At 27.1% G+C, this 26,589-nt stretch overlaps 1 protein-coding gene across 1 annotated transcript; it reads right to left on the bottom strand.

Annotated features, from left to right (window-relative positions):
- Positions 1-1,566: 1,566 nt before the first annotated feature.
- On the bottom strand, positions 1,567-2,538 carry LOC145836795 (uncharacterized). The gene has a single exon (XM_082944567.1). The coding sequence runs from the start codon at positions 2,536-2,538 to the stop codon at positions 1,567-1,569; it is 972 nt and encodes a 323-aa protein (XP_082800693.1).
- Positions 2,539-26,589: the final 24,051 nt, after the last annotated feature.

Raw genomic sequence — 26,589 nt, 5'->3', positions numbered from 1 at the left:
TAAATTTGAAGTATTAGTTGATTAGCTAATTGCCGTATAATTGTATAAATGATTTTTAGTGGCGTATTAAGGCTTTTTTCAGTGACGAAGATTTTTAGTATCAAATAATTACTTTCGATAGTAATTTTTATCAAAATACTTTTAGGAATAATGTATTTGTCTATTAAAATGCTAAGAAGTTAGTTTAATAACTACAAATAGGTTATTACAATATAATTTCTTAAAATTAAACATGTACTATTGATTTTAGAAATTGTTTTTTTATTAATTTTTCTTTCACTGTTTAATCTTGTTAATAGTTATATTATTCTATCATATTATAAAACAGTTTATAATTAAAAGTTTCTCTCTAAATGAGTTCATAAAACAGAAATCTTAAAACAACTAGAGTCGTTTAAAAAAAGCTATAGTAGACATGTAGCAATATCGCATGCTTCTTCGCTTTCCTAATTATGTAAGATAAGAATTTAAAAAAATAATTATATGTCAAGGCTTAAATATGTTAATTTTCAATATACGTTGCTTTTGGTAGAATGGTTATCTTAAGTCACCTGCTAACTCTTTTTTAAGCTGAGTACTATTTAATTGACTATTGTGCTTATGTATTCTTTATAGTGTGTATTTACTTTGTATATATTGTTATATGCTATATACAAAGATATAAATAAATACAGTAGTAGTAAAATTGTTTATATTGAACATTTTATCAATAAAATGCTATTAAATTAGACATTTAAAACTATTTACATATGTCATACAAGCTGAAAAATGTTAAACTAATTTATCTAAAAAATTAACTAAAATTTATATTTCTGTCACGTCATTTATTTCTGAATTGAAAAAATATTGAAACTTTCTTAATGACTTTATCATTATGTCTACAAAAATTATTTTTTTATAAAAGTAACAAAGTGTAAACAAAGAGATTATAGTTTTCTAATGTTATAAAAAAAATAATAAAATGATGCACTTCAGTCAGAATGGTTTGAGAATCTAAAAAGATCTCAATTCCAATCTACAGCAGAAGGACCACGTGCAGGCATTTGCAAAATTATATTTATGCAAAAGTTTAAATTCACTTTGCATAGCCATAATTTTGCAAAAGGTGCATCCTATCATATCTACAAACGAGTAGTTATGATGCCTTCCTTTTAAGAATTGCAGCTTAGTGTGTTTTTGTATTAAAAAAATGTGTGTTTAGTTAGAACACCTTTTTTAATGTAATAAAAATAAATAGACATTTAAGTCAACTTAGCTGCAACTCTTTCCCTAGACTATATTTGCAAAATCCCTATACTATTCGTTTATTAACAGTCAACAACAAAAATATACAAATGTACAAAAATATAAAAAGCTTTTCTTTTAAAAAGAGAACAAATTAAGAGATAATAAACTACTAATATACGTAAGCGTTACAATTCTTTCATTAAATAAAAATCTTATAAAACAATCAAACTTATAAAGCATTCTTAAACGAAATCAAGTTAACTAATTTGAAAGCAAGCATAATCAAAAACAAGCTTACAACATATCAATGATAAGTGTTATGCACTTATAATAAAACAATCAAAGTTGGAAAAATTTATGCTTCAAAGCAGCATCAGTAGTAGTTCTCAGTTGTGGGTTAAACTGTAGCATACTTTGAAGTAGGTCCAGTAGCAAGTCTTCATTTTCGTAAGTTCCATCAAAGACATCTTCAAACTTTTTCTGGTAACTAATCGTTGGTTCTTCTAAATCTTTTGTAAAAGTTTCCGATGAATTTTCTATCATCTCTTTGCAACCATCTGGACAAAGACTTTTTGCTTGTTCGACTATTCTACGATTAACGATTTCTCTATCGTGTTCTTTTACTTTTATAATTTTTTTCTTGAAGAACATTCTAAAAATAACACATCCTAATGACCATACGTCCACTTTTCGATCCAGTCTTAGAGATAAAGCCATTTCAGGACACCTAAAGTCTTTACTTATAAACCATCTATCTTTATTTTCTTTTTTCAAATCTTCTTCCTTTTCAGCGTTACCCAAATCAATAAGTTTGATTCCATCAACTAATTCATTTTCAAAAGAAGACAGTACGACGTTAGTTGGTTTGATATCAGTATGAACTATATCATGTCGATGAAGAAAATTCACAGCTTGAATGAGCTGTTTAGAATAGTCCTTGACATACCTTTTATCAAGCTTATTTTCAGATAGGTATTTAGATATATTCAACCCGTGAAGAGGAGTCACGAGGTAATACTTATTTTCTTCATGGAAAGATTCTATAAGATAAAGGCATAGCTTGTTATTTTCATTCCTTATTTCCTTCAATATTGCGATTTCTCTTAAGGCATCGTTTTCTTTGTCTTCAAATACTTTAATTGCTACATGTTGTTTTTTGGTTTCATCGAAGTACTTTTCAATTTTTGCTACACCTGATTGGGCAATCTCCTCTACATACTTATACTTTTTGAGTGCCGAAACTAATACTTCACCTCCCTCTGTTTTCTGATTTGGTTTCTCAACAACTTCTTTTAAACTTTTTGAACTCATTGTTTTTATTTAAAGTTAACGAAACGGAACTTAAAAAGAAATGCTTATTTAATCTAATAATAGTTCTTTTTCGTAACCTTTACAAATATTTTTTATTGTATGAAGTTTAGTTATTAGTTTAAGTATCTTAAAATAAACAAAAGTAGTTAATCAAAGACATTACTTAAATTTTAACTAGCTCATTTCTTTTTTATCCTTTCATATCAGCTTTATTTTTAACATCTTAAAACCACTTGGTAAGACTGTAGTTTTAGCACGCAGTACTAAGTATTATCCAGCTTATAGAAACAATGGTTCTCTGTCTGTTATGCATTTAGTAATTGTGATGCACCTTTTGCTTTTTGTATAAAAAAACATACTCTAATTATTTTACAACAATAAGTTTAAACAATTTTTCATGAAACTGAAAATTTTAGACGTGTCTCGATAAGTATTTTTTCAAGCTATTTTTACCATAAGGTTGTTACTAAGAAATAACATGGTCAACAAAAGAGAACATTGTGTTTTCATATTTTTTACAACAGCTGTAAAGAGATAACTTTCCTTAAAACTTTAAATTATCAACATCAATTACTAAGACCGTAAGATATGCTTAGGATTAGCGTAATTGAGTTCAAATAAAAATAAAAAACACCATTAAACGGTTATCAATCCATTTAGTAGGTTTCGATATGCTATGGTAAGTTTTTCGCAAATGTTCTATCTAACTTTGAAAAAAAAGAATGTGTTAGTGAGAATTATTTATTTGGGTCAAAAACTAAAAATTGTTGGTGACGAATGATAAGTGTTTCTAACGAAAATTGACAAAAGTGATACTATTCTAAAAAACTTAATCCACTCAAATGGAAGTTATTTTTTCTAAAATTCTATTTCTTTATATATGCCTTGAAGAATTATATAAATTTCATCAACACTATCAGAGTCCAATCAATCTCTATCACATCAAAACGAAGCTGTTTTAGTTTGTTTCGGATAAGAATAGACCAATTAAATTCATGACTTTTTTTTTGTGATTTTTAAGTCTAAAATGTCGTTTCATTTGGACTGATAAACGAAAAACGCATTAAGCTTAGAAATGTTTTTATTGAAACGATCAAAACAGAGAAAAGTTGTAAATTTAATTAACTAACATTCCTTAGACTTTGAAATGTTAACAAAATGTTTCTCCGTTGACTAAAAATTGACAGCGTTGGTTTAAAGTTGGTGAACTTTGAAGAAAAACGATATGTTGCAATGAAATGTCTCTATTGCCCGGCAGTTTAAACAAACGTTTTACTTCAGAAACAGCTGTCTTAAAAATTTAAATTGCAATATGATTACTAATGAAGTATTTTAAGTGTTACTGACTATTACAGACATTTTTTTATAACCTTAATATAAAAATAAGTTTGTTATACTAAATAAATCAATGACAAAAATTTCTAATTAGAAATTCGACGAAAAATGATTTAAGAAGTATTTATGTTTTGATAAAGATCACTTTTTATAAAGACTTTTTACACTCTAAGCAGTGACACTAATAATTTTCTTTATTAAGCATACTTTTTTTAGGAAAAAAAAATTATCCGATTGTGATTTTTTTCTCAATTTATACTGCTAAAAAAAGTATATTAACATTCTTAAAGCCGTTTTATTAAACATATTTATTAGAGCAGTTTATGGTAAACTGTAGCGACATATTTTAATTTTTGTTCAAAAAATTTGAATATGAAGGAGCATTTTAGGTCATAGTTTTAACTTTTTTATCTAGAATAAGTTGAGTGATTGCAGAAAATAAATTATGTTTAGGATATCACGCACCCAATAAATTTAGGATATTACGCACAGATCATCTTTTGCTAAAATAAATGGTAAAGCAGAGATGATTGTAAAGTGATTGGTAATTTTCAACATTGATGCATTGGAAAACTTTGACAATGACATGTATTATTAGTTCAATGACAAATCTGAGAAATATTCGTATAAGAAGCGCCACACATAGAATTTTGTAAAAAACAAGATTTGGGTAAACAGAGCGTCAGGAAGCTGAAATTTACAGGTGTCGACATGTGTTTACTAAAGAAAGAATGACGTTCTTCGTTGGCAAGCTTAAAAAAGGAGAGGATAAGAAATTAAAGTACTCTTACATTACCACTTTACTATTAAAACATATGACATACAGAGACTTACAATACGGAAACCCACAAAATATATTGTACAATTAGATGTCAACGAGAATAAAATAAAAGATATGTTGACTATCAAATCCTACAAAGTTTCCACATTTAGGATGTGAAGTTATCTAGTAAAAAGGGAGACAAATTTTTTTAGCATCTTAACTTTGAAACTACAGGGAACTCAACTTTAAGTGGAATGAAAGAAGAACATCTTTTTTTAATATGGTTCAAAAAGGAAATAATGCGTCTCTTGATTACGCTGCCAAGCTTAGAACAAGATATGTGAACGATGATGTGTTTATTATTTTGATCGAGTAATTAAACAACTGACTATGTTAATCTATAGATGGTGAACATAGTATGCGAAAAGTAATCCAACAATAATTTCTCTTTAAGGTTACAGCTTTTTATGTATTAATTTCAATTATTTTGTTTATGTTGCTCGTATTTGTTTTTTTAGTTTAAAAACTTGTTCTAATATAGTTTAGGTTTGTATATATTAATATTTCTTCTATTTTATTTTTTGAAATGTGTTTTTAACCCATATGAAATATTTTTCATGTAAATAAGCTACAAGTATGTATAGTTTTACAGCCTACTATAAAGTTAAAAAAAATTTCAAGTTGTTACAGACTATTATTTATTAAAAAACTAGTCTTAAAAATAATCTTTTTTCAGCTTTCATGCAAAAAAAAAGAATTTATTCAAAATTTTTATTATAAGCTATTTTAATGTTATTTATTTCCCAATTCTAGGTTTATAAACAACTTTATTCTTAAACACATTATACAGTATCCTAAATTACAGTTAAATGATTTATTTTCCTTTAATTTAATAAATGAGCTAAAGAAAAAAAAGAAAATAAATAATAAAAAGACTTGCTAATATTTTTTTCACAATCATTATATTAGCTCGTTTATCTACATTTCTATCGTAATAAAAAAATTTAGTCTTTGTTTAACAAACTTGTATTGATTCTTTTTGTTTGAAATTATCTCCTAATGTTACAGCTTGCAATTTTAGTGTCGAACTGATTTGTTACATGTATACCAATGTGTTTAACTTGTGTGTGGCTAAATTTTTTAAAATAATTCATGACAAACACTAATTTTAAAAAAAGTTTCGTTTAACATTTTTGACTAAGAAAAACTGAAGTGTTAAACAAACATTTTGTTTCATTCTTTTTAGGTAATATAATGTAAAATACCATTTTTACTAAGGACTTTAAGTTTTCAATATTTCATATAGTTCATGTTGCTTTCAATTTGTAGATATAAGTATTAGTTTTCCAATACAGTTTTCTCACATTGTTTTAAACTTTAAATTAGCTCTAAACAAAGTCCCCATTCTCCAGTGCTTTTGCAAAACAAATAGTTCAAAATTGTGTTGTGTATCTAAACTAAAGTGATTAAAACTATAAAATTATATAAAAAATATACATTGTGCAACTTAATAACTACAAAATAAATATACACTAAGCCTTTTCAGTGTTTTATTATTACAAATTTTAATGATTAAGTTTGTAAAATAACACCATTTAGTAAAAATAAATTAAAATAAAGGCAAAGGTTTTTGTTTTACAAAACATTTTTATTCAAGTTAGTGGCTTAACAAAAATAAAAAAACTTACTGTAGTTTATGTACATTTCAAAAACTTAAACAAAATAATTTCTTAACCTTTAGTTTTACTTTATATATTTAACTAAAGTTATTTTATCCTTATTTAGCCTACTTCATATTTGTTTTACTAATATTATCTGTGTTCTACACAAAATAGTTTAGTTTTAATACAGGTAATATTATTTCAAATATGTACTTTCTAAAATTATAGTAGCAAAATAAGATATGCTATATTTTAAAACTTAGAGGTATTTAAAAAAACATTTTATACTTTTATTTAGCTAGTTGTTAATTATTGCTAATAAAAACTATGGTTGAAACGTTATTGGACTAGTATCGGAACTTTTTCAAAATAACTGTAATAAAAAAAAAACATTTCAATTAGTATTTTTAAAGAAAGAGAATTATTAAAATTAATAATATTATAAAATTAATTAGAAATCAACAGTACAACTTTGTTTTGATAAAAAGAAAAAAAAAAATAAGCATTAAAAACTTAGACTTTACAAACATTTGTTTGATTATAAAAGTAATATAAATTAATTTCAAAAACTTAGTATATTGTCATTAAAAAAAAGCTAAATCTTAAGCCATGATAAATTATTTCAGAAAGCTATAAATATAGAGTTTTTCTAATTTTGATAAGAAAATAAAAACGTTTTAAGATCATTCAGTTTATATACCTAGTCAGTATAAAATGTTTAAAAGCTCTAGAAAGAAGTTCTTGTAAAAATTTTACGAGTAAATTTTCGAAATAAGTAAAAAATAATTGTCATGGTTTCTCTCCATCTTTTACTCGCATTTTTTGTACTTTAGTAATAGTCATAAATAAATTTGTTTGAATCAATTTTTTGTAAGTGTTTTGTATTTATGTTTTTTTTGATATTTTTATAGCCCAAAGGTTGTTTATAGTACCAACTCTTTAATAAAACGTAAAATTTCAAGTTAGATTATTTTCTGTTTTTTTATTAAGGTGACATAATTTAAATTCTAAAGAATAAGCCTAAAATAAAAGTATACAACATTTATGTAAATCAAAAAATAATAAATAAAATCTCTTTTACCAAAAGTTAAAACAAGCTTTATTTTAAACATATCCTGAGTTAAACAAAATATGATTTAAAAATGAACAGCTTTGTTCATGTTATAAATATTTAATACAAATTCTTAAGCTTAGTAAACTTAGTTTTAGTTTTAAGTATAACAGATGGGAAGTACCTCTTTAGAAAATAGCCCAAAAGAATTTGACTTTCATAGTTGTAATTTTATTTTAACATTTTAGCACCAAACTCATACTACTTCAGACTACTTTTAAAGATTAAAATAAAGTCTTTAAATTCAGTTATTTTATAATTAAATTTACACTTTTAATTACCTTACAATTGACTTTAGAGCTTCATGTAAACATTAGAGCAAATAAACTTGTTAAAAGTGGAAATTGTTACTGATAATAACTTGAAATAAACTAGTAAGTTTCAACTAGAGGAGTTTCGTATATACTAAATTATTGGCAACCATACGAGGAAGAAAAAACGATAAAAGAAACGATTTAATGTTGTTCCATAGCACGTACAAAAATTGAGCGACAAGAATATTAAAAGAAGATTTGAGAAACTCGGAAAGCGGGTTATTTGGCAAGGTAGTCTACATGACCGAGTGTCCTGACACATCCTTCGTATAAGCCACAACTTCCCGAAGTGTTGTTGACAGCTTCAACAGTAAGTATTTTAACTACGTACTTGTCAACAAGGTTTCGGGATCCGAAAGCTGCAAAACTTTACTTACGATACCTCTGAACTCGATATAGATGGTGACAACACTGCTGAAAGCATGCATCCGTTTGAAAAACATTTAAAACTTTATAGTCTATAGCCAATTTAAGTAGACTACAAAAAAGACCGTCTTGGAGGAAATACTAAAATAAGAAGACAGATGCGTTGAATCATTATGATGAGATCGTCGCAGTGGAAAAAAATAACCATACCAAAATATTTGATTGCGTTCGAAACTGTAGAAAAGAAATATTAAGTTTGAAACTTGAGAAATTTATTATATTGATCTGCTTGAATAAAAGAGTATTTAATTTTTTTTTAAAGAGTCATTAAAAAAATTTTACAAATAAGAATAAAAATAAATGAAAGATCTAAATTATGCCAACTGTTTTGACAATTTGTTGTTTTCTTACAAACAGATTGTAAAATATAACTATAAGAGATGTTTTAGCTATCTTTTTATTCTGTAGTTTTTTTGATTGAGAAACTGTTTCAAAAAATAAAGTTATGCATAATTAAATAAATTGTTAATTAAAATTTTAAGCAGGATTTTTCATTTTCTTAGTTTCAACTCAGCACAAAAAGTTTTCGTAAATACACTTTTTAACGTTCTAGTAGTGACATTTATGTTTTTATTGATTTTGAACTAGCTGGAAATCTCTATAAATATTTTAAAGAATAAACTTATGATTTTGAACATATGTACATCATGAACAATGTACTTTTTATGTCAGAATTATCTTTGTTTGTTAACAGTTGAACATTTTGTTCATAGAAACCTTAAGTAAATACTTAAAAAAATATGCTGAATAAAGTCAAAAAAATTAAAAATATTAAAGGAAAGCTGTTAATTTTAAAAAATTATATATATAAATAAGGTTTTAAAATGATCTAAAACTAGGTGGTTATTAAGTATTAAAATCTTAGGAATTAAAAAAATAAAAATTGTTTAAATAAAATAGCAAAGTGAAGAAAAGCTGTGTACTTGCTCAACTCTTTTAGAAATCATCTTTTCAATGCCATTAAAGCGCGATTCTGATTGCCTTTTCAACCTTCCATCTTAGAGCAAAGCGAAATCTTGAGGATTTCACAAAAAATTATCTTCTTTTACTGATAATGCTTCACTGGTTGCTTAGTCTGCCCAAGACCTGTATACACTACTAAATCAGTTTTCATCAGTATGTTTAGACTTCTGCCCACAATTAATCTTAGAAATTAATATTCGTATTTATGAAGACACAAAATTTTTCTCTCGTTTGACTACAAAGGTTTATGACAACTTTAATTTAAGTATACGCATAAAGACTAACGTTTATTATTTCTGTTTATGCATTAGTCTGATATAAGTTAGCGAGACGTTGTGTAGCGTGAAGAAGATAGAAATCAATACTTTTTACCTACAACGCCTCCGTTGCGTTTTTAGAATTTCATAGCAACAAAAGATCACTAACGAGGAAGCGTTGAGACAAATTGGTACCAAAATGTACTGAACCATGGTTAACAGGGCTTCTATGGAAAGGTCATGTTCTAATGTTCAGTGAAGAGCGAATCCCAGAGTATTTGTTGTATAGCGAGCAAGTCCTTAGCAAACGTGACCGAGGTCCCCCAATATAATTTTTTAATGAGGTATGCAACCTGATCTAAAAAGCTTGAAAATAAGAAATGATGAGTGGAAATAGATTGCAAAAGTCCTCGTCAAATGAGGATCTTATATAAACAAAAGACTTAAAAAGAGGAAAAAGCTTAAAAAAGTTTAACAAGCCAGAGCAAACGATGAAACGATGAAAAGAACCAAACCGGTATTTATTTTGTTTATTCATAATGTATTGCATCCTTTTACTGTTAAGTTGATTTACTGCAGCATTTTATTTTTTACGAATAACACGCACAGCTGACTTATGGTGGTAATGTGCTTTCTACTACATTTGTTGAATTATGCAATTCTTCATGTTTTTAAACAGATAATTTATATCCGATTCATAAAGAAAATCTTTTTCTTAAAGTATCCAATTTTCAAACTTTATCGTAGTAATTTTTACTCGATTATGTGGTTGTTAAACTGGAGTTCCCTGTTATGAAAAAATATGGCCTGCTAAACTAGTTTATTGCATTTAAATTTTGAATTAACTTAATTAATTTTATTTTTATTTTACTGCAATACGTTCAAGTAGTTTTTATTACTTTGCTAAATGATGAAAAAACGTTGTATTTCTTAAATAATGTCCTGCACAAGACGTTAAAAAGTATCCGTGTTGTACGTGTTGATCGATGATTATTAGGTTCTTTGTGAACCAGGTCCTAGGACCGAATATTTTGTGTGCTTTTTTGTCGTTCAATAAACAATAATAATAATAATAAGTTAAGTAAGAAGTTATAAAAAGGTATTGTTGTATTTAGCTAAAAAGAGTTAAAGATGGTTAAGAAAAAGTCATGTTTTGACTACAATTGTAGACTAAGAAAATTTTTATGTTTAAAACTGTCTCGTGACTACCAAACTCCTGCTTTTAACTTCTGGAAAAATGTCTTAGTAGTACTTTGACATATTTTTCCTTAAAATTGTTCATACAAGGGGAATTTACAAAAATTTAGTATTTTTTGAAATTTTAAATTTAGTAGTTCTCTGATAGTAGTGACTTAATGTTTTCTAAATGAATTTGTTATCTTAATTGGGTGAACAATGGTACAGTTAAATAAAATAACTAGGACAATATTAATTGCTGCAATTGTTAACTAAGTCTTGTAAAACTGAATGTAATAAATGTTACTTGATTCAATATTTTCTAGAAAGACAAATAACAAACATTTTCAGTCACAACTAAGGTCAATGAATTCATGTGATTAAAAACCCTTTGGTCAATGAGTTACTCACAATTTTGCTTGTTAACACTGTTTCGAGCTATTTCAATTAATTAGTAACAAAAGTAAAAAATAATGAAAACTATGTATTTTTATGAACTAACAAAGTTAAATTTATATGATCCATCCACTAATGTCAATAATGCTTGAAATAATATATTTTGTGTTATTTAATCATTCATTTTTCTTAAGGTAATAAACATCAGGTTCTACCATATACTGTTTTTTTTTTTTCATTTGACCAAGTAAGACTGAACAAAGCACTCTAACCTTTCTTTGTAATAATGGTTCAAATTTTAGTTAATTGTACAGTCATGAACTGATTGTTTTTTATTGTCCTAATTAATGTTTTGAAATTTTAACAAATATCTGAAAAATACACTATAAATTTTTATTTTAATGGTAATTTATCAGTGAAGTAACAGTCAAACTTTTTGCAATAATAAGCATATCCTGGGCAATAGTGAATGTGTTTCATAATATGTAACTTTACCTGCCACATTAGTATGTTATTTTTAATTATCTTAAAATAAAACATAAAATAATGTTTTAGTTTACTTGGTGACAATGCTTTTGGAGAATTTTCACAAGACTAAAATCTTAACACCAAAAACCACAAAGTGTGGGAAAATCATGAAGCTTGAATCTTCAGACAAGTGTTCACTAGAACTACATCAAAAAACAACAATCCAACAAAACTCCAAATTTTGCTTTTTTAAGAAAAGGCCATCACCCAAATAATTCTAACAAAAACCATTCTTTTGGTTTGTTTATTATTTAAAATAAACAAATTTTTATTATAAAACAAGTTCAAATTTAGCAGAATTTTTTTTTGTACAGCCATGAACCCATTTGTTGTTATTGTACTAACTGTTTTAATAAAGTTTTATAATGGTATGAAATTTAACTTTATAAACATCATGTTTTTCCAGTCTGGTTTTGGTCTGTGGAAAAACAACTGGCACCACACCATCTCCTCTCTTGGACATCAACTTATAGGATTTTTTGTGTTCAATTTTTTTTGCCCTTTCTACAATGTTATTTATGTATATTATGTTCTTAAAAATAAAATTATGTTTAAACTAGTTTTGTACTTGTTCAGTGTTTTTATTGATTTAATTCAGTTTTAATCAATAAACCTCACACTGGGTGTTAGAAACTTGTTTAAGCAGAGATGAATTTAAATCACAACTATTAATATACTAAGTAAAAATAAGAATAAGAAAATTTTCAAAAATTACAAAGAAAAGTTAGTTTACTTAAGTTTACTTATTAACAAATCTTTAAAAAATTAATTAAAGCAGTTTTAATAATTTCAAAAATAACTATTGTATGTGTAATATTTTTTTTTAAAGTATGTTTTCTCATTAAATACATATAAAATAGCATTATAGTATGTTTTCATTAGTTTTAAACTTGAGATGGCTATTTAACATATAACTCTGGTAAAACCTTGAGTTTAATATTGCTTGAAAAACATTGAAAAAAACCAAAAGTTTTGAAGAAATATCATTATAAATCCTGGAAAATTTTGAATTTTCAACAAATTTCACGTGCCAAATAATTAAATTTAGATAAAATTTGAAAACTGTATTAAACATTTTTTCTTTAATATCTAAAACTTAAGTAATTATAAAATACAATTAAGGTAGTATAAAGTAGCTTTTTAAGTTTTTATACATTTAAAACCATTATAATAATTAAAATTTAATTTTATGCTAAAAGTTGATAAGAAAACTTGTACTTTCAAAACTTTGAAAGATATTTAAAAATCTGGAAGAAATTTCTAAAAAACTAATGGCCACCCTTCTTACTATCATATGCATATTTTACCTCATCAAAGTGGTCATTTAACTTAGAATCCCAAATAAACCTTGATTAACGTGAAATTAGATATTTTTTGAAAAAACCTGGAATTTTGAGTAAAAATATTTAACAAACCTGTTATTTCAAAGAACTTTTAATACATGTTAAATAAAAAAGAAATATCATATTTAAAATATCTAATATATATAATACTTTTTCATTTAGAATTCATTTAAGAATTTTACAATATTGTGAAACAATATAAGTTGGCATTACAGTGTCTTTTCAACACTTTATACTGTTTAAAACAGTTTTATCTTAAATACAATTTTAGAATAAATGTAGTTGAGAAAATAAGTTGTTTTAAAACTTTTAAGAAAATCTCAATTTTTTTTTAAAACCACTTGCCACCCTGCTTTAAGTTTTAATTTTAATTAAAAAGCAACAATAAAACTTGTTTATTAAAATACCTAGAAGAAAATCAGAAACCCTGGAAAAATTTAAAATCAGTTGCCATACTTAATAATTTTTATACACTTCTAATACTTTTTTTTACTATTTTCTATAAGTTTTTAATGGTAATTGATGACTTATAAATGTAAAAGTTTGTTTACAAAAATTTTTTTTTAAAGTATTGATAAAAGCTTTAAAAGAAAGAAATAATTTAGTACTAGCAATTAAGTTTATCATGTTTTTAAAGTTTTTTTTCAAATAAAAACTTAAACATAGAATCTTAGAATACCCTGTAAAAAATCTGAAAATTTAAACAAAAAATTGAAAAAAAACAGTTTGTATTAGCTGTGAAAAATCATAAAAAAATTTCATATTTTACTTTGTTTTGTTTTAATTTAAAAAATACAAAACAGTTTACACAATGCTTCCACTTCCCTGTATTTCCTTGGATTATCATTTATTTCCTTAATTTTAAATAAAAAAAATTTTTTGATGAAGTTGAAAAAATCTTCAAAAAACAATAAGTTTTACTTTATATAGGACCAATAGGATCCTTATGAGAAGCACAAACTAAAACGGCAAGTTTTTAGAAATCTCTAAAAATCCGTCTCCTCCTAGGTTTTTTGAGATAACTACCTCAAATTTTCAGGAAATGCTCCTTGCAATATTTAGATAATTTTGTCAGAACAAAGTTAAAAAGATAAAAAAAATAAAAAAATTTAACAAAAAAACAAAAATAAAAACTTTTTTTTGTTTAATTTTTATATAAATTTTGTTTTTGATTTAAAAAAATTCTTTCCAACAGAATTTCTAAGTATATCAAGGAACACTTCCTGAAATTTTGAAGTAGTTATTTCTAAAAACTTAGGATAAGATAGTTTTTAGTGAAATAGTCTTTTTTTTGCCGTTTTAGTTTGCACCTTCCATAAGGAACCTATTGATTTCTCCAACTTTGACCGGATATATCTCGAAAATTATTTTGAATTTTTTGAATATGTAAAAAATATCTTGTAGCTTAATAAAAACTATATAAAACAAGATCAAATAGTGAAAAAAAGTGTTTTATCCCCCCAATGCCCTTAAGCCTAATAAAAACATTAAAAAAAGTCACTAAAGTTTTCAAAAGAGTATCAAATCAGTACAGTGCTTCCTCGCTAATCCGGCCAAGTTGGGCAAGATTTTTTTGAAAATACGGCTGGATTTGCCTTTGGCCGGATAAGAACAAAATATTGCTTTTTTACAAATTATCTACCTTAGTTATATTATGAATGTATATAACAAAACGTACTATAAAATTTCTGTTAATTTAATTTATTTTACTTTAATCAAAGAAGAAAAAATTAAAACAGACAAAACTAAACGAAACAAAATTTTATAAGTTCAAAATTAATGGAAAAAAACTACACTGTTAACACTTTAACTAATTTAAGATTTTTTTTGAAAAAAGAAAGAATGGAAGATTTTTTTACAGTGCTTTCTCGTTTCTTAGCAGAAAACTTGTTTTCTTTTGTTAGTTGAACACGTTTTCGTTTCTTTGCTGTCTTATCCATTTATTAACCAGATATGTTGATTGTAGTATTTAAAGTGTAACTTGCTTAGCAAAGACAGAAAAATTGCAAATGAATAATAAACAAGTTTGTTACAACTGAGCGGGAAAAGTATGAAAAAAAACTTAAGAATATACAAATGATACTTTATTATGACGTAACATTATATTGCTTGCATACTTATAAAACGTAAATTGAATACTTTTTTGAAGTAAAATGAAATTAAACGCTAAAAACGCTAAAGTAAATAAGTCAACTTATCGACTAAAACCGGCCGGATTAGCAAGGAAGCACTGTACCATCCAAAAACAAAACCTTTCACCATAAAAACAAAACATATTTGTTATAAGTTAGTAGTCTTGAGTATTTATTTAGTATATGGTTTTATATGTAAGTATTTATGTATATAACCTTATATTTTTATTCAACCCTTGAAGTTTCTAAATCTATCTTGTGTTTCCTTGTATCTTTAAAATGTATTTAGTAAATAGAATTAACTACTAAATTCAAACAAAGATTATGAAAACATTAATCATGCTTTTATTATGTTATATTTTACAAAAAAATCTAGTTTAGGGCAATGAAATTTTGTTCCCATTAACTTATTATTTAGAATTTTTCGATATTAATTTGTTGTTTTAGTAGAAAGCACAACTGTAAAAGATTAAGTGGTGTGGTGTTCTTTTGAAGAAATGGTGTGATGCTCATAGTGGACTTTGGTATTGTTAGTGTTGGTTTATTATAGCTTTTTACATTTATGTTGCAATCAATGGGTTTGTAAATGTACTGTTCATTGTTTTTGTTCACCTAAATTTTATTTTATATTTTAATTAACTTTTTATATTTATGTTTCAATCATTGGGTATTAAAATGGTTGTTGCACTGTTAATTATTGCCGTTTATCTAGATTTTACTTAAATTTTTCATTTTTTTTATTCCCATGTTTTAATTGTGGGTATGCAAATTTATATTGCACACTTTATTATTTTCATTTAGTAAATAAATGTAAAATTTTTGTTCAAATTTTGGATCTGTTATACAATCTGTAAGTTCTTAACTTATTTTTTAGTTCCTGCAGTTTTAATTTAATAAATTTCATACAGTATAATTTGTTTTAAAATATATTACTTTGGTATAGCTACTTTTAGGTTTGGTTTTTTAAGTAAAAAAAAAGTAAATTGTATTTTGAACAAAGAGTTTTTATAACAAAAAGTGCCTACCATATTGGCATTTTGTACCTAAGAAGTTTGTATCTTTTTGGTAGGTTACTTAAACTAAAGAAAAAATCTTTTGCACACAAGATAATAAAAAAATACATAAGAAATACAATTTTTTGTGGTAATTGTGTTTATATAATAAAACTTAACTTATCAACAAAACATAATGGAAATAAACTCAGACAAAACATTTGGCTAAAAAAGTCAGACTTTCTAGTAATTCAAGAGTTTGTTGAAAAAATATCATTTATGAAATTTAAAGTCATAATTTATAAACATAAACGTTATATATAACATAACATTGTATAAACATAAGTCTAAATATACATAAATTATTAAATTAAATCACTAAAAAGATATGTTAAGTTTTGAACATGTAGTAATATTTTAAGATATAGAACTGTTAATTTAAGGTATTAAACATTTTTTTTACTGAGTAAAAGTAATTCATTAATTTTGATGTTGCTACAGTATTTAAAACTAAAGAAAATGGATCTATCATTAAACAATTCCAGTGATAAAGACTACTATTATGAAAGTATTACTGGAAATGAAGGTATTTTAACGTTGTTCTAATATAATTTAATATTGTTAGTGGATTTTGTTTGATACTAAAATTAGCTTCTTTTTTTAATGCTAAGATTTTTTTTAAGTAACTATAAGCATGATTTATTTATTTAATATTTCAAGGCTTGAAAAATACACTGTATGCCAATAAAAAAGCAATAATCTATTGAGGTATAACAAGTTTTGTCAAAGATTTTGAACGTAAACCTAAATAAGATTTATTTTTAATTGTCAATTTTTTCATGACTTAGAAAATTATATTGTAATCTATCTATTTCTTACAACAAACTGCTTTAAATTTTAATTTTTTGAATTTTGTTTAAGTATTAATAACAAGAACAGGTTGATAAAATAAAACCATAAGGGGTTACTCATATTTTAAAGTGTAAGTATTCTTTATTAAATTATAATAAACAGATTTACCACTTTACCTGGAAACCTAAAAAAATCTGGAGTTTGACAATTAGTGCAAAAAAAATACTTTGAAAAACCTAAAATTTTGAACAAAAATCACTTAATTAACCTGGAAAAACCTAGATTTTAATAATTTTCACATGTTCAATAGTAAAATTCCGTTTGACTCCAAAAATCCATTATATAAATAAAACATTTTTAAAATTAAATCTTAACTAAAAATAGACCCAAAAATGTGCATTTTTGAAAACCTGGAGGAAATTTGGAAAACTTGAAAAACAAAATTAAAAAACAAGTGGCAAACTTGAATAAAACTACCATTTGTTTTTAACTGATTTGAAGTATCAAAGTAGTTTTTATAATATAAGCAATGAAAGTTCGTGAGTTAGTAGTAGAAGATAAACTCTAAAAGATTATTATAAAATTAAAAGAATATTGGCTATGAAATAATTCTTTTCTTTGATTCGTAGCAGAAACTTTTTACAAAGCTGGCTAAATCTTAAAATTTAATAGATGTTTTATTAAAACTATTTTATAGTATGTACTTTAAGTTAAACATAAAGATCATTGATTTTATTATCTAAAATATTGTTTTAACTATCACACCTCAATTATTGACTTCTTAAAGTTGATACACTAAATGAGATACTAAACAACCATGACTTAATTTTCAAATCTTATGTTGAAATAGTTTTCAATTTTATACACTTAAAATATTGTATAAAAAACTGTATGCACTTGATTTTAAGTAACGTTATTTGACAGTTTGGTGAGTATTCAGAGAAAAATACTGTACAGAAATTCTCTACTACAGTTTAGATATTAAAAAAACATTTTTTTATATTTGATCATTGTTGTTTAATAAAACTAATATATACAAATACTAATGTATATAGTAAATGTTTTACTAATGCAATTTAAGAATAGTTAGTAAACTTATCTAATAAATTTAATATTAATAAGAAGGTGAGGAACAAATGGATGTTTCACAAGCAGAGGAGCCACACTCAACAGAAGTCAGCCTGGAGTTGAAGCCTGTCAGCTCAACATACACTTATGCTGAGCAGCAAGAATACAACGAGATGTGTTCTACTTCCTATGAAAACAAGTTGGTTTCGTTTTATCAAATAAATCTTACCATTGTTTTTCTGTATCATAGTTGGTTTGCACAAATACTATAGTTTTGTCTAAGAAAGTTGAAAAACACTTTTTGTACTGTTGTAAAAAGGGTGGAAAACTTTGAGTTGGTAGGCCAAACTTACTTGAAAAATTCTATCTTTGGCTAGACTTTTTAAAAAGCAGTTTTAGTGGGCTATGTAGTTTTGAATATTTTTACAACCACAAAGAAAAAAAATGTTTGAAACTAATTGTTTAAGTTACTAGTTCATTAAAAACAACTGTGTACTAAAAATAAGTTAAAAATACATTGTATAGTTATTGTTAGTAAAAGCTGAATTTTATTTGTTTTCTGCAAAGCTAAAAAAATACTTCACAGCCACAGAGTTCTGTTTGCTGGCAGATTCTGGTCTACAGGTCACACATTTCCCATCCCTACTCAATACTATTGTTTTCGAACTTTTGATCTTTTGATTGTTTTGAAGTTGATCTTGTTCTATAAAGTTTAATCAGAGCTATCAGACATTTTTAACCGTTTGAAAAATTTCAAAGTTTCAACTTGAGATATGAGCAGTCAAAGTTGGTGACCTTAATAGGTTCTTAATGGAAGGCGCAAACTAAAACTGCAAAAAAAGACCATTTTACTAAAAATCTATCTCCTCCTTCATTTTTTAAGCAATATTATTCAATTATTTACAGAAAGAGTGTTATAAAATTTTAAAAAGACTGAATGCAGAAATTTTTTTCAATTTAAATATCTAGTATAAGTTTCCAAACTACCATAAAATACACATAAGACCTTTTTTTTTTGCTCTTCATCTGCAACTCAAGAATATCTAGTGTAATTTTCTAAACTACCATAAAAAACATATAAGACTTTTTTTTTTGCTCTTCATCTGCAACTAAAGAATATCTAGTGTAAGTTTCAAGTTATGGCCTCATGGCCCCCTAGGGGGCCACTTGGCCCACTTTGGGAAACCCTGCTTTAAACCATCTATCTTTCAAATGAATATTGTACCAACTTAAAAAACATTAGACACTGAAATGATTAATTTAATATTCTTCAAACAGTTACTCCAGCTTGGAAACTTACCAGCCTCTCACAACGGTTTCTTCAGAACAGAATTGTCCAAACGACAGCTATTATGAACAACAGGACACATCTTGTTAGTGAATCATTTTAAACAAGTTAATAAATTACTTTTAAGCTTTGTAATTATACAGATTCAGGTATTTATATTGTTTAGTTTTATTGTTAGTATAGAGATCAAATGTTCTTCTTTTGCATAAAAATATCAGGGTTGCTACACACTCAGGAAAATCACATGTTTTATTTCATATTAAATAATAAACAAAACTACTCATGTGTTAATTTTGATTCAGGGTCCATACGTGTCAGGCCAAATCAGGCTAAATTTGTTTTTGAAAGTTTGGGAAATTGTCATTTTTATCAGTTCCAATGCTTAAAATTTTGATGATTAATAAAAAAAGGTTTGAAATCATTGTTTTTTAAAAGATTTTCAAAAAGTAAAATATTTTTTTTTGTAAAAAAACTAAGTAGCCTTAATTTTACAATCATATCATTATTGGCATATTATCAATGTTGGACAGTAAAAATGCTAAACACTTTAATTATCTTAAAACGATTTTAAAACTAGTTTTGTTTTATTTAAATAAAATTTTAAAATGTAATTATAATTTAAAATTAAGTTTCTGTTTCCCAGCACTCTGATAGTAGAATGTTCTACTTATCTCTAGGGTAACATGACAATTTAAATTCTCTTGATGTTTTGAAGCCGAGTCATTATCTTATAAGATATTTAGAAAAAGTTAAAAAATGTACTTATTCTATTGTAATACCTACATCATTACAACCAAACTAATAAGTTACGTCTTTCATCTAGTTAAACGCTAAATTTGGCGCTTACCCACGAAATCTAAAATAAGATTTTAGTCTAAATCAAGGAATGTCAGTTCAAATATTTGCTTACAAATCATGTTAGGTGTTATGTTCAGAACAATAAAAAAAAAACAGCTGCATCAGTCAACAGTTATGCAGCTAGCTAGTTTTAGGGTTAACTTTATATAATTATATGTAAAACAAGTTAATTATTATCAAAATACTAAAAAAAGTATAATTTTAGTTCATTAAATTAGCTATAATCAACTAGAAAAAATTAAAATAGTTAATTCAAAAAGTAAAAATAAAAAACAATAACAACATTATTAGAAGTCTTTCAAATTTACCATATATTCACCGAGCTACGTAATATTTACTCAACTTTTAAACTTTAACACATTAAGTCTGTTTTTACTAAAAACTGCAAGAATTTTTTGGTTGAATAAAACAACTCAGCCAATATTTATAAAATTATGCTGACTCAGCAAATGTGCGATATACAGGGTTGCCACTTTACCTGGAAAAACCTGGAATTTGACAATTTAGGCAAAAACAAACCTAAAAAACTTGAAATTTGAGAAATTAAAAAAAAAAACTTGGAAATACCTTGAATTTTGAACAAAAATAACTAAAAAACTGGAAAAACCTAGAAATTTAACATATTTCTCATGTTCAGTAGTAAAATTTAGATTTGACTCAAAAAATCTATCATATAATAAAAAATATTTGTCATCATCAAAATTTATTTATCAATAAATATATTTAAAATAGCAAAAAAGTATCTTTTCAATGATTTTATACTATTAAACACAGTTTTCTACCTTGAACTGAACTTTAAACTAAAAACAGACCAAAAATGTGTACTTTTAAAAATTGTTGGAAAAACAAGTGGCAACCCTGAATATAGTTGAAGGTTTTTTATGCTACCTTAATAATACAGCTCAGCTGTAACAGTTTGTTCAACAGTCATGGAAGACAGGAACGACCCGTCAACCACCACAAAGGGGGTAGCTGTCAAATTTGCATGAGCGTACAAAACTGCACAAGTGCATAAATTGCACGAAGATACTCTTGCACGAGACATTTTTGCATGGAGTCATTTTTAAACAAGATAAATTTTATTATATTATTATTTTTATTTTTTTATTAATTTTATTTTATTTAAAGTTTTTTTTTTTCTTTCACTACTACCCATAACCCTTACCCTCAGTCGGTAAGTTTTTTTTTTATTTTCTATTTAAATTTTTTTTTTAATCTATTTTATGTTTTTTTACTATCACTCTTACCCCTAACCCTTACCCTCAGTCAGTAAATTTTTTTGTTTAATTAAAATTATTTTTTGTAATAATTTTTATTAGTTGTTTTTTTATTTTAATTTACTATCACTATCTTTTTTTTTCTGTTTTTTCTATACATTTTTTACTTTCGTACATAAATTTAACTCGTGCAAATTTGGCTTCGTGCAGTTTTTGCTTCGTGTAATTTTGTGCACTCGTGCAATTTAGTCCCTTGGTGTAGTTTAGTAACCTCGTGCAACTTGGATCAGTTCCCAGTTGAAGGTTTTTTATGCTACCTTAATAAAACAACTCAGCTGTAACAGTTTGTTCAACAGTCATGGAAGACGGGAACGACCCGTCAACCAATCAGAACGAAGATGTAGTTGACGACTACTACATGTTCGGCGTGGAACACGACGACTTTGACGTGGACCTGATGAGCGACGAGGAAATTCAACACTGGGAATTACCCGCAAGTGAAAGCACGATTGACGTGAATGAAGGTATTTTTTTCAAAGACTACTTTTGATCAATGGAAAAATTATTGTTTTTTTTTGTTCAATGCAGTAGATTTAATTTACATATTAAATTGCAGGTGTAAAAGAACCCAGAGAAGATAATATTGCAAGTATCTACAAAGTCCTTAATATAAAAAACACAAAAAAGGATATAGACCCAAGTGATGTAAGTTATTTAAACTTTGATTGAAATAAATACAATCAAGAAAAATAGTGTGTAAAATTGTATTTTAACATACTGTGGCAATACAAATTTAAGTTATACTACAACTTAGTACAATGCTAAAAGCAAACGGAGGTTTTTCTTGTTTTCAAAAAGTATCTATATTGTAGAGCTTTGTCGTAACATCTAAATGAGGGTTCCCCTAACTTTTATTCAAAAGACCCCCTAAACTAAATGACAAAAAGCTGTTTCGCCCTTTAACAAGATTACTCAAAAACCTCCTATGACTTTTTTTTTGCTCTTGATCATTAAGTCCAGAATGTCTAGTGTAAGTTTCAAAGCTACCATTAAAAACACCCAAGACATTTTTTTGCTCTTCATCATCAACTCCAAAATACCTATTGTAAGTTTCAAATTATGACTTCATGACTCCTTAACAGCTAGATACCCCCTTTGCTCCTCGTGGCCTCCTAAATTTCTGTCATGGGTCCCAAAGGGGCTCTTGGCTCACTTTGGGAAACTGTGATCTAGATATTACTACATTTGTACTTATAAGGATATAATGTTTTAAAAAAACTTATTGAAGGTGCAAGCCAAAAAAGCGAAAAATACTGGTTTGTTAGAAACTATCTACACATTATTTTTAAAAGCAATTCTGTTTGGTTTTCACAACTTTATTCTCAATTCAGACAAGAAAAATTGATCAATTATACAAAATAAAGTTGTTTAATAAAACAAAAAAATATTTCATTTAATAAAACTAACTCAACAAAAATCCCCTTAGCTGATACTGCCGAATCAAAGGGTGAATATACCGACTGCAATGCAGAACCTGATGGGGCAGGCCAACAAGGAATACATGAGGGGCGACCACCAGCAGGCGATAAAGATATGCAAGAGGATCATTCAGGAGTACCCTCAGTGCTACAAGCCGTACGAAACATTGTCGGAAATTTACTCTGAAGTGGCCAGGAAGGGCGGCACAAGGTTTGTTGACGCTTTTACAAGTGCTCATGTGCATCAATGTTATTGAAAGTTTTTAACACTTCACAATTGAGTTATTTTTCAACCACTGCTTTTTGTTGTACTTTTAAACTGTTCTATATTAGAGCTTTAGTATATGTTTGAAAGTTTTTTCGCTTGAATTCACTTTATCATTGCAGTAGCCAGACGCTGGAGGAACTGACAGAACTGTCGGTTGAGTGTCAATATTTCGCCGCAAGCTTGCGATTGGACAATTCAGCCAAAACGTGGATTCTGATTGGTGACGAGTTCCTCAACATAAACAAAAAACATCGCGCCACCTCTTGCTTTAAAAAAGGTTTATTGTTTGTAAAAATATTTCTGCAGGAAATTTTTTAGATAAAAAAATTTAGGAGTTTTTTAATGTGCATATAATTTTTTTTGACTAATTTAGTTTCCCTTCGGTTTAATTAAAATTAAATCGTTGAGCAAGAACATTACAAGATTATAAAAATATAGTAAAATTCCCCACATCAAAGTTTTTCCTCAATTTCATTGCAACTTTTATCATAAATTAATTGATCTGCCAATGTGGTGTGCGTTTAAAAAACTGCAACAAAACGTAGCGTTCAAGCTGGACAAGGAAAACATGGAGCTGGCAAAGAAGCTGAAGAAGCTGATATGCGAAACGGCGACTTCGGAAGCCGTCAAGCTGGAATCGTTCGAAATCATCGTCACCGCCATGAAGGATTCCGAGCAAGCGTGCAAGCTCGCGTACGATCAAGCAACGTGAGTGGTGTTCGGATGTATTCTGGCTACACGGTACAAGTGCATATTTTCTTTGTTTCTCTATTTTTCTGTTTTGGCTTGGTGAGGGGTTTATACTTCATTACAGTTGTAGGTGTTATACGAATGTTCAACGAAAAAAGTATTAACTTTATGGTGATTAATATTTTTCAAAAACTTTCAATTAAAAAATTAAACATAGTTTTAAGGTAGGTGTTATGGTAAATTCAGGAACCGCTCAGTTCCAACCCTCGCTCAATTCCCACCCGATCAAATCTGAGAACCGCTTTCCGACCAAGGGTGAGGGTTAGGGGTAACAGTGATAGTATAAAATAGATACAAAATGAACAATAAACAAAATAAATAAGAATTAAATTCATAAAATGAAAATAGATTTTGGGTGGGAATTGTGCGCGGGTGGAAATTATAAGTATACCGGTAAATTCAGTTTAGTCCCATTTTAAATTGGTATCTTTTTACTTTTAGCTTAAACATTTTACTTCATTATAATATTTATAACCATTTTGTTATTAGAAAAAAAACTGTTATATATTGCAGAAAGGCTTTCCAAGAAGGTTACTATGAAGTGGCGATAAACCTGTTGAAGAAAGCGATGCTTTTTCATAAAAGGTGTTTCGATGAGGAGAAGCTACATCATTTGTGTGAACTGTGCGTAGAATGCAATAAATGGAAAGACGTTTTGAAGGTTTGTTTAAAACTTAAATAATTTTTGATTAATAGGTATGTAAAAATACTCTTTAAAATTAGTCACAAGATTTTTAACTTAAAGTGACATTGTTAAAGAATGGTTTCATTAATGAATATTTACTAGTTTTCTAAAAGTATTTTTCTTTGGCTCACATAAATAATTTTTGCTATAGATATGTTTTTTTTTAACTTTTCATCTACCAATTTAAATTGAAGAAAATAGGTCTGTGTTTTTAACTTAGTCATAATAATTACTTTTCAGATTAATTGCTTTTGATTCATATGTTATTTAAATCTGAACGTTCCAAAAAAAAAAAAGATATTTTTCAGGTTTTGGAGTTCATGGAAAAGATTAAACTTTTTTATTTAGCAGAAGATCAAACTACTGAATTATCTGAAGGTATATACCAAACTAACTATTTTCCAGTTAAAAGTTTTTAACAACATTTATATATTTGAAGTTAGAAATTAAAAACAATTTTTTATTTTAGTAAAAACTTTACTAGTCAAATCAGTAGTTATTCATAAAATTAAGTGCTTGCTGCTAACAAAGTTTATACATAATATTGTAAACTACCAAATAAATTTTCACCAATAAACTTCTTTGGTCTCTTCTTATTTCAAGTTGAAATCAACACCGGCTTTAATACCGAAAAAGCACATTGATATTTTATACATAACAACAAACAAATATTTTTAAAAAACAAAATGAAGTTGTCGTTTTACATTTTAATTATTATTCAGATCAAAATCAGAACGCTGCATTATGAAAAAAAAAATTCACAGGTGAAGCGAATAAAGTGCGGAGGAACGATGTTGAGAACATTCGCAGGATTGAAATCCTTCCCATCCCGATCGACCTGAAGTCGAAAGCGGTGCAAGCCGCCATTCACTGCAACCTCATGCATTTGGTGCAGGACGCCATTGAGAGCATAATCAAGCTGGACTCTGCGTTCGTAGGTTCGTTGTACGAGTGTTTGTAAGGATTTTTTTGCACTGTGTTTCTTAAGATAAATGTCACGTAGTTTTAATCTTTGAAGGGAAAAAAAGCGTAATTCGAGTTAAACAAATATTTCTGTGCTAATGAAAAAAATCTTCAAGCAAAAATAAAACTAGTTGTTAATATTGTATACATAATTATATAAAGAAAGGAAAAAAATACCTGCAAGGTTAAGATTATTTTGTTGCAGTAAAATAATATATTAAAAGTTATGAGGATTAAGTTATGTCTTTTTTAAAGTTACCTTAAAAAACCTCGAATCCTTGAAAAATCTGTAATTTGACAATTAAGCTAAAAATTATGGAAAAACATGGAATTAGAGTAATTAAAAAAAACCTTGAATTTTGAGCAAAAATCACCAAAAACCCTGGAGTTTTGAACGAACATCGCTAAAAAAACTTGAAAAAAACTGGAATTTTAAACAATTTTTAAATGTCAAGTAGTAAAGTTTTGATTTGCAACAAAAAATCTATCTTATATATAAACATTTTTGTCATAATAAATTTTTTAACAAAAAACACATTTAAAGAAGCTTTAAGATATCTTTTCAATGTTGTTATACTATTAAGCACAGTTTTTACCTTAAACTTAAAATAGACCGTAAAACGTGTAATTTTAGAAACCTGGAAAAAATTTCGAAAACCTTAAGATTTCGAAAAACATTTGGCAACCCTGCTATTTGTTTTTCTTAACAAGAATTTTTCTAAATTAAGCAATTGTCTTTATAATACTGCCACCAAACAAAAAAAATCAACAAACTCTAACATCCTGACAAACAGCGGACGTGCAGATAAGTGTTTGCGTGGCGTGCTTCGAAGCGGGCCAGTACGCCGAATCGTTGCGGTTGATCGAGGAATTGGAAGTGCACCACTTCGCGCACTTTTCCACCAGCAAGGAGCTGTTCAAGCTGAAGGGCATGTCGCTGCTGAAGCTCAACGACTACAAGAGCGCCAAGGAGAATTTTTTCAAGTGCCTGCAGATATCGGCGGAGGACTCGGTCGACATCAGGCTGGAGCTGGCCGCCATCTTGCTCGACACCGGAGAATACCGCGTCGCCATCGAGGTGTTTTGGTTGTTTAATTAGTCTGCTTTTGTTTGAAAGTTTTTAAGATTTTGTAAAGTGTCTAATTTTTTGATAATACTTTAGACACTAGATGGAGCCGAGAAAGAGGAGAATGAAAATGAAATTTCACCGAAAGACCAGATGAGGCT

Source organism: Thalia democratica, chromosome 5, assembly GCF_965202585.1.
Source record: "Thalia democratica chromosome 5, ktThaDemo2.hap1.1, whole genome shotgun sequence".
Taxonomy (NCBI): domain Eukaryota; kingdom Metazoa; phylum Chordata; class Thaliacea; order Salpida; family Salpidae; genus Thalia; species Thalia democratica.
The sequence above is the reverse complement of the archived record's forward strand: the minus strand, read 5'-3'. Positions and strand labels throughout refer to the sequence as shown.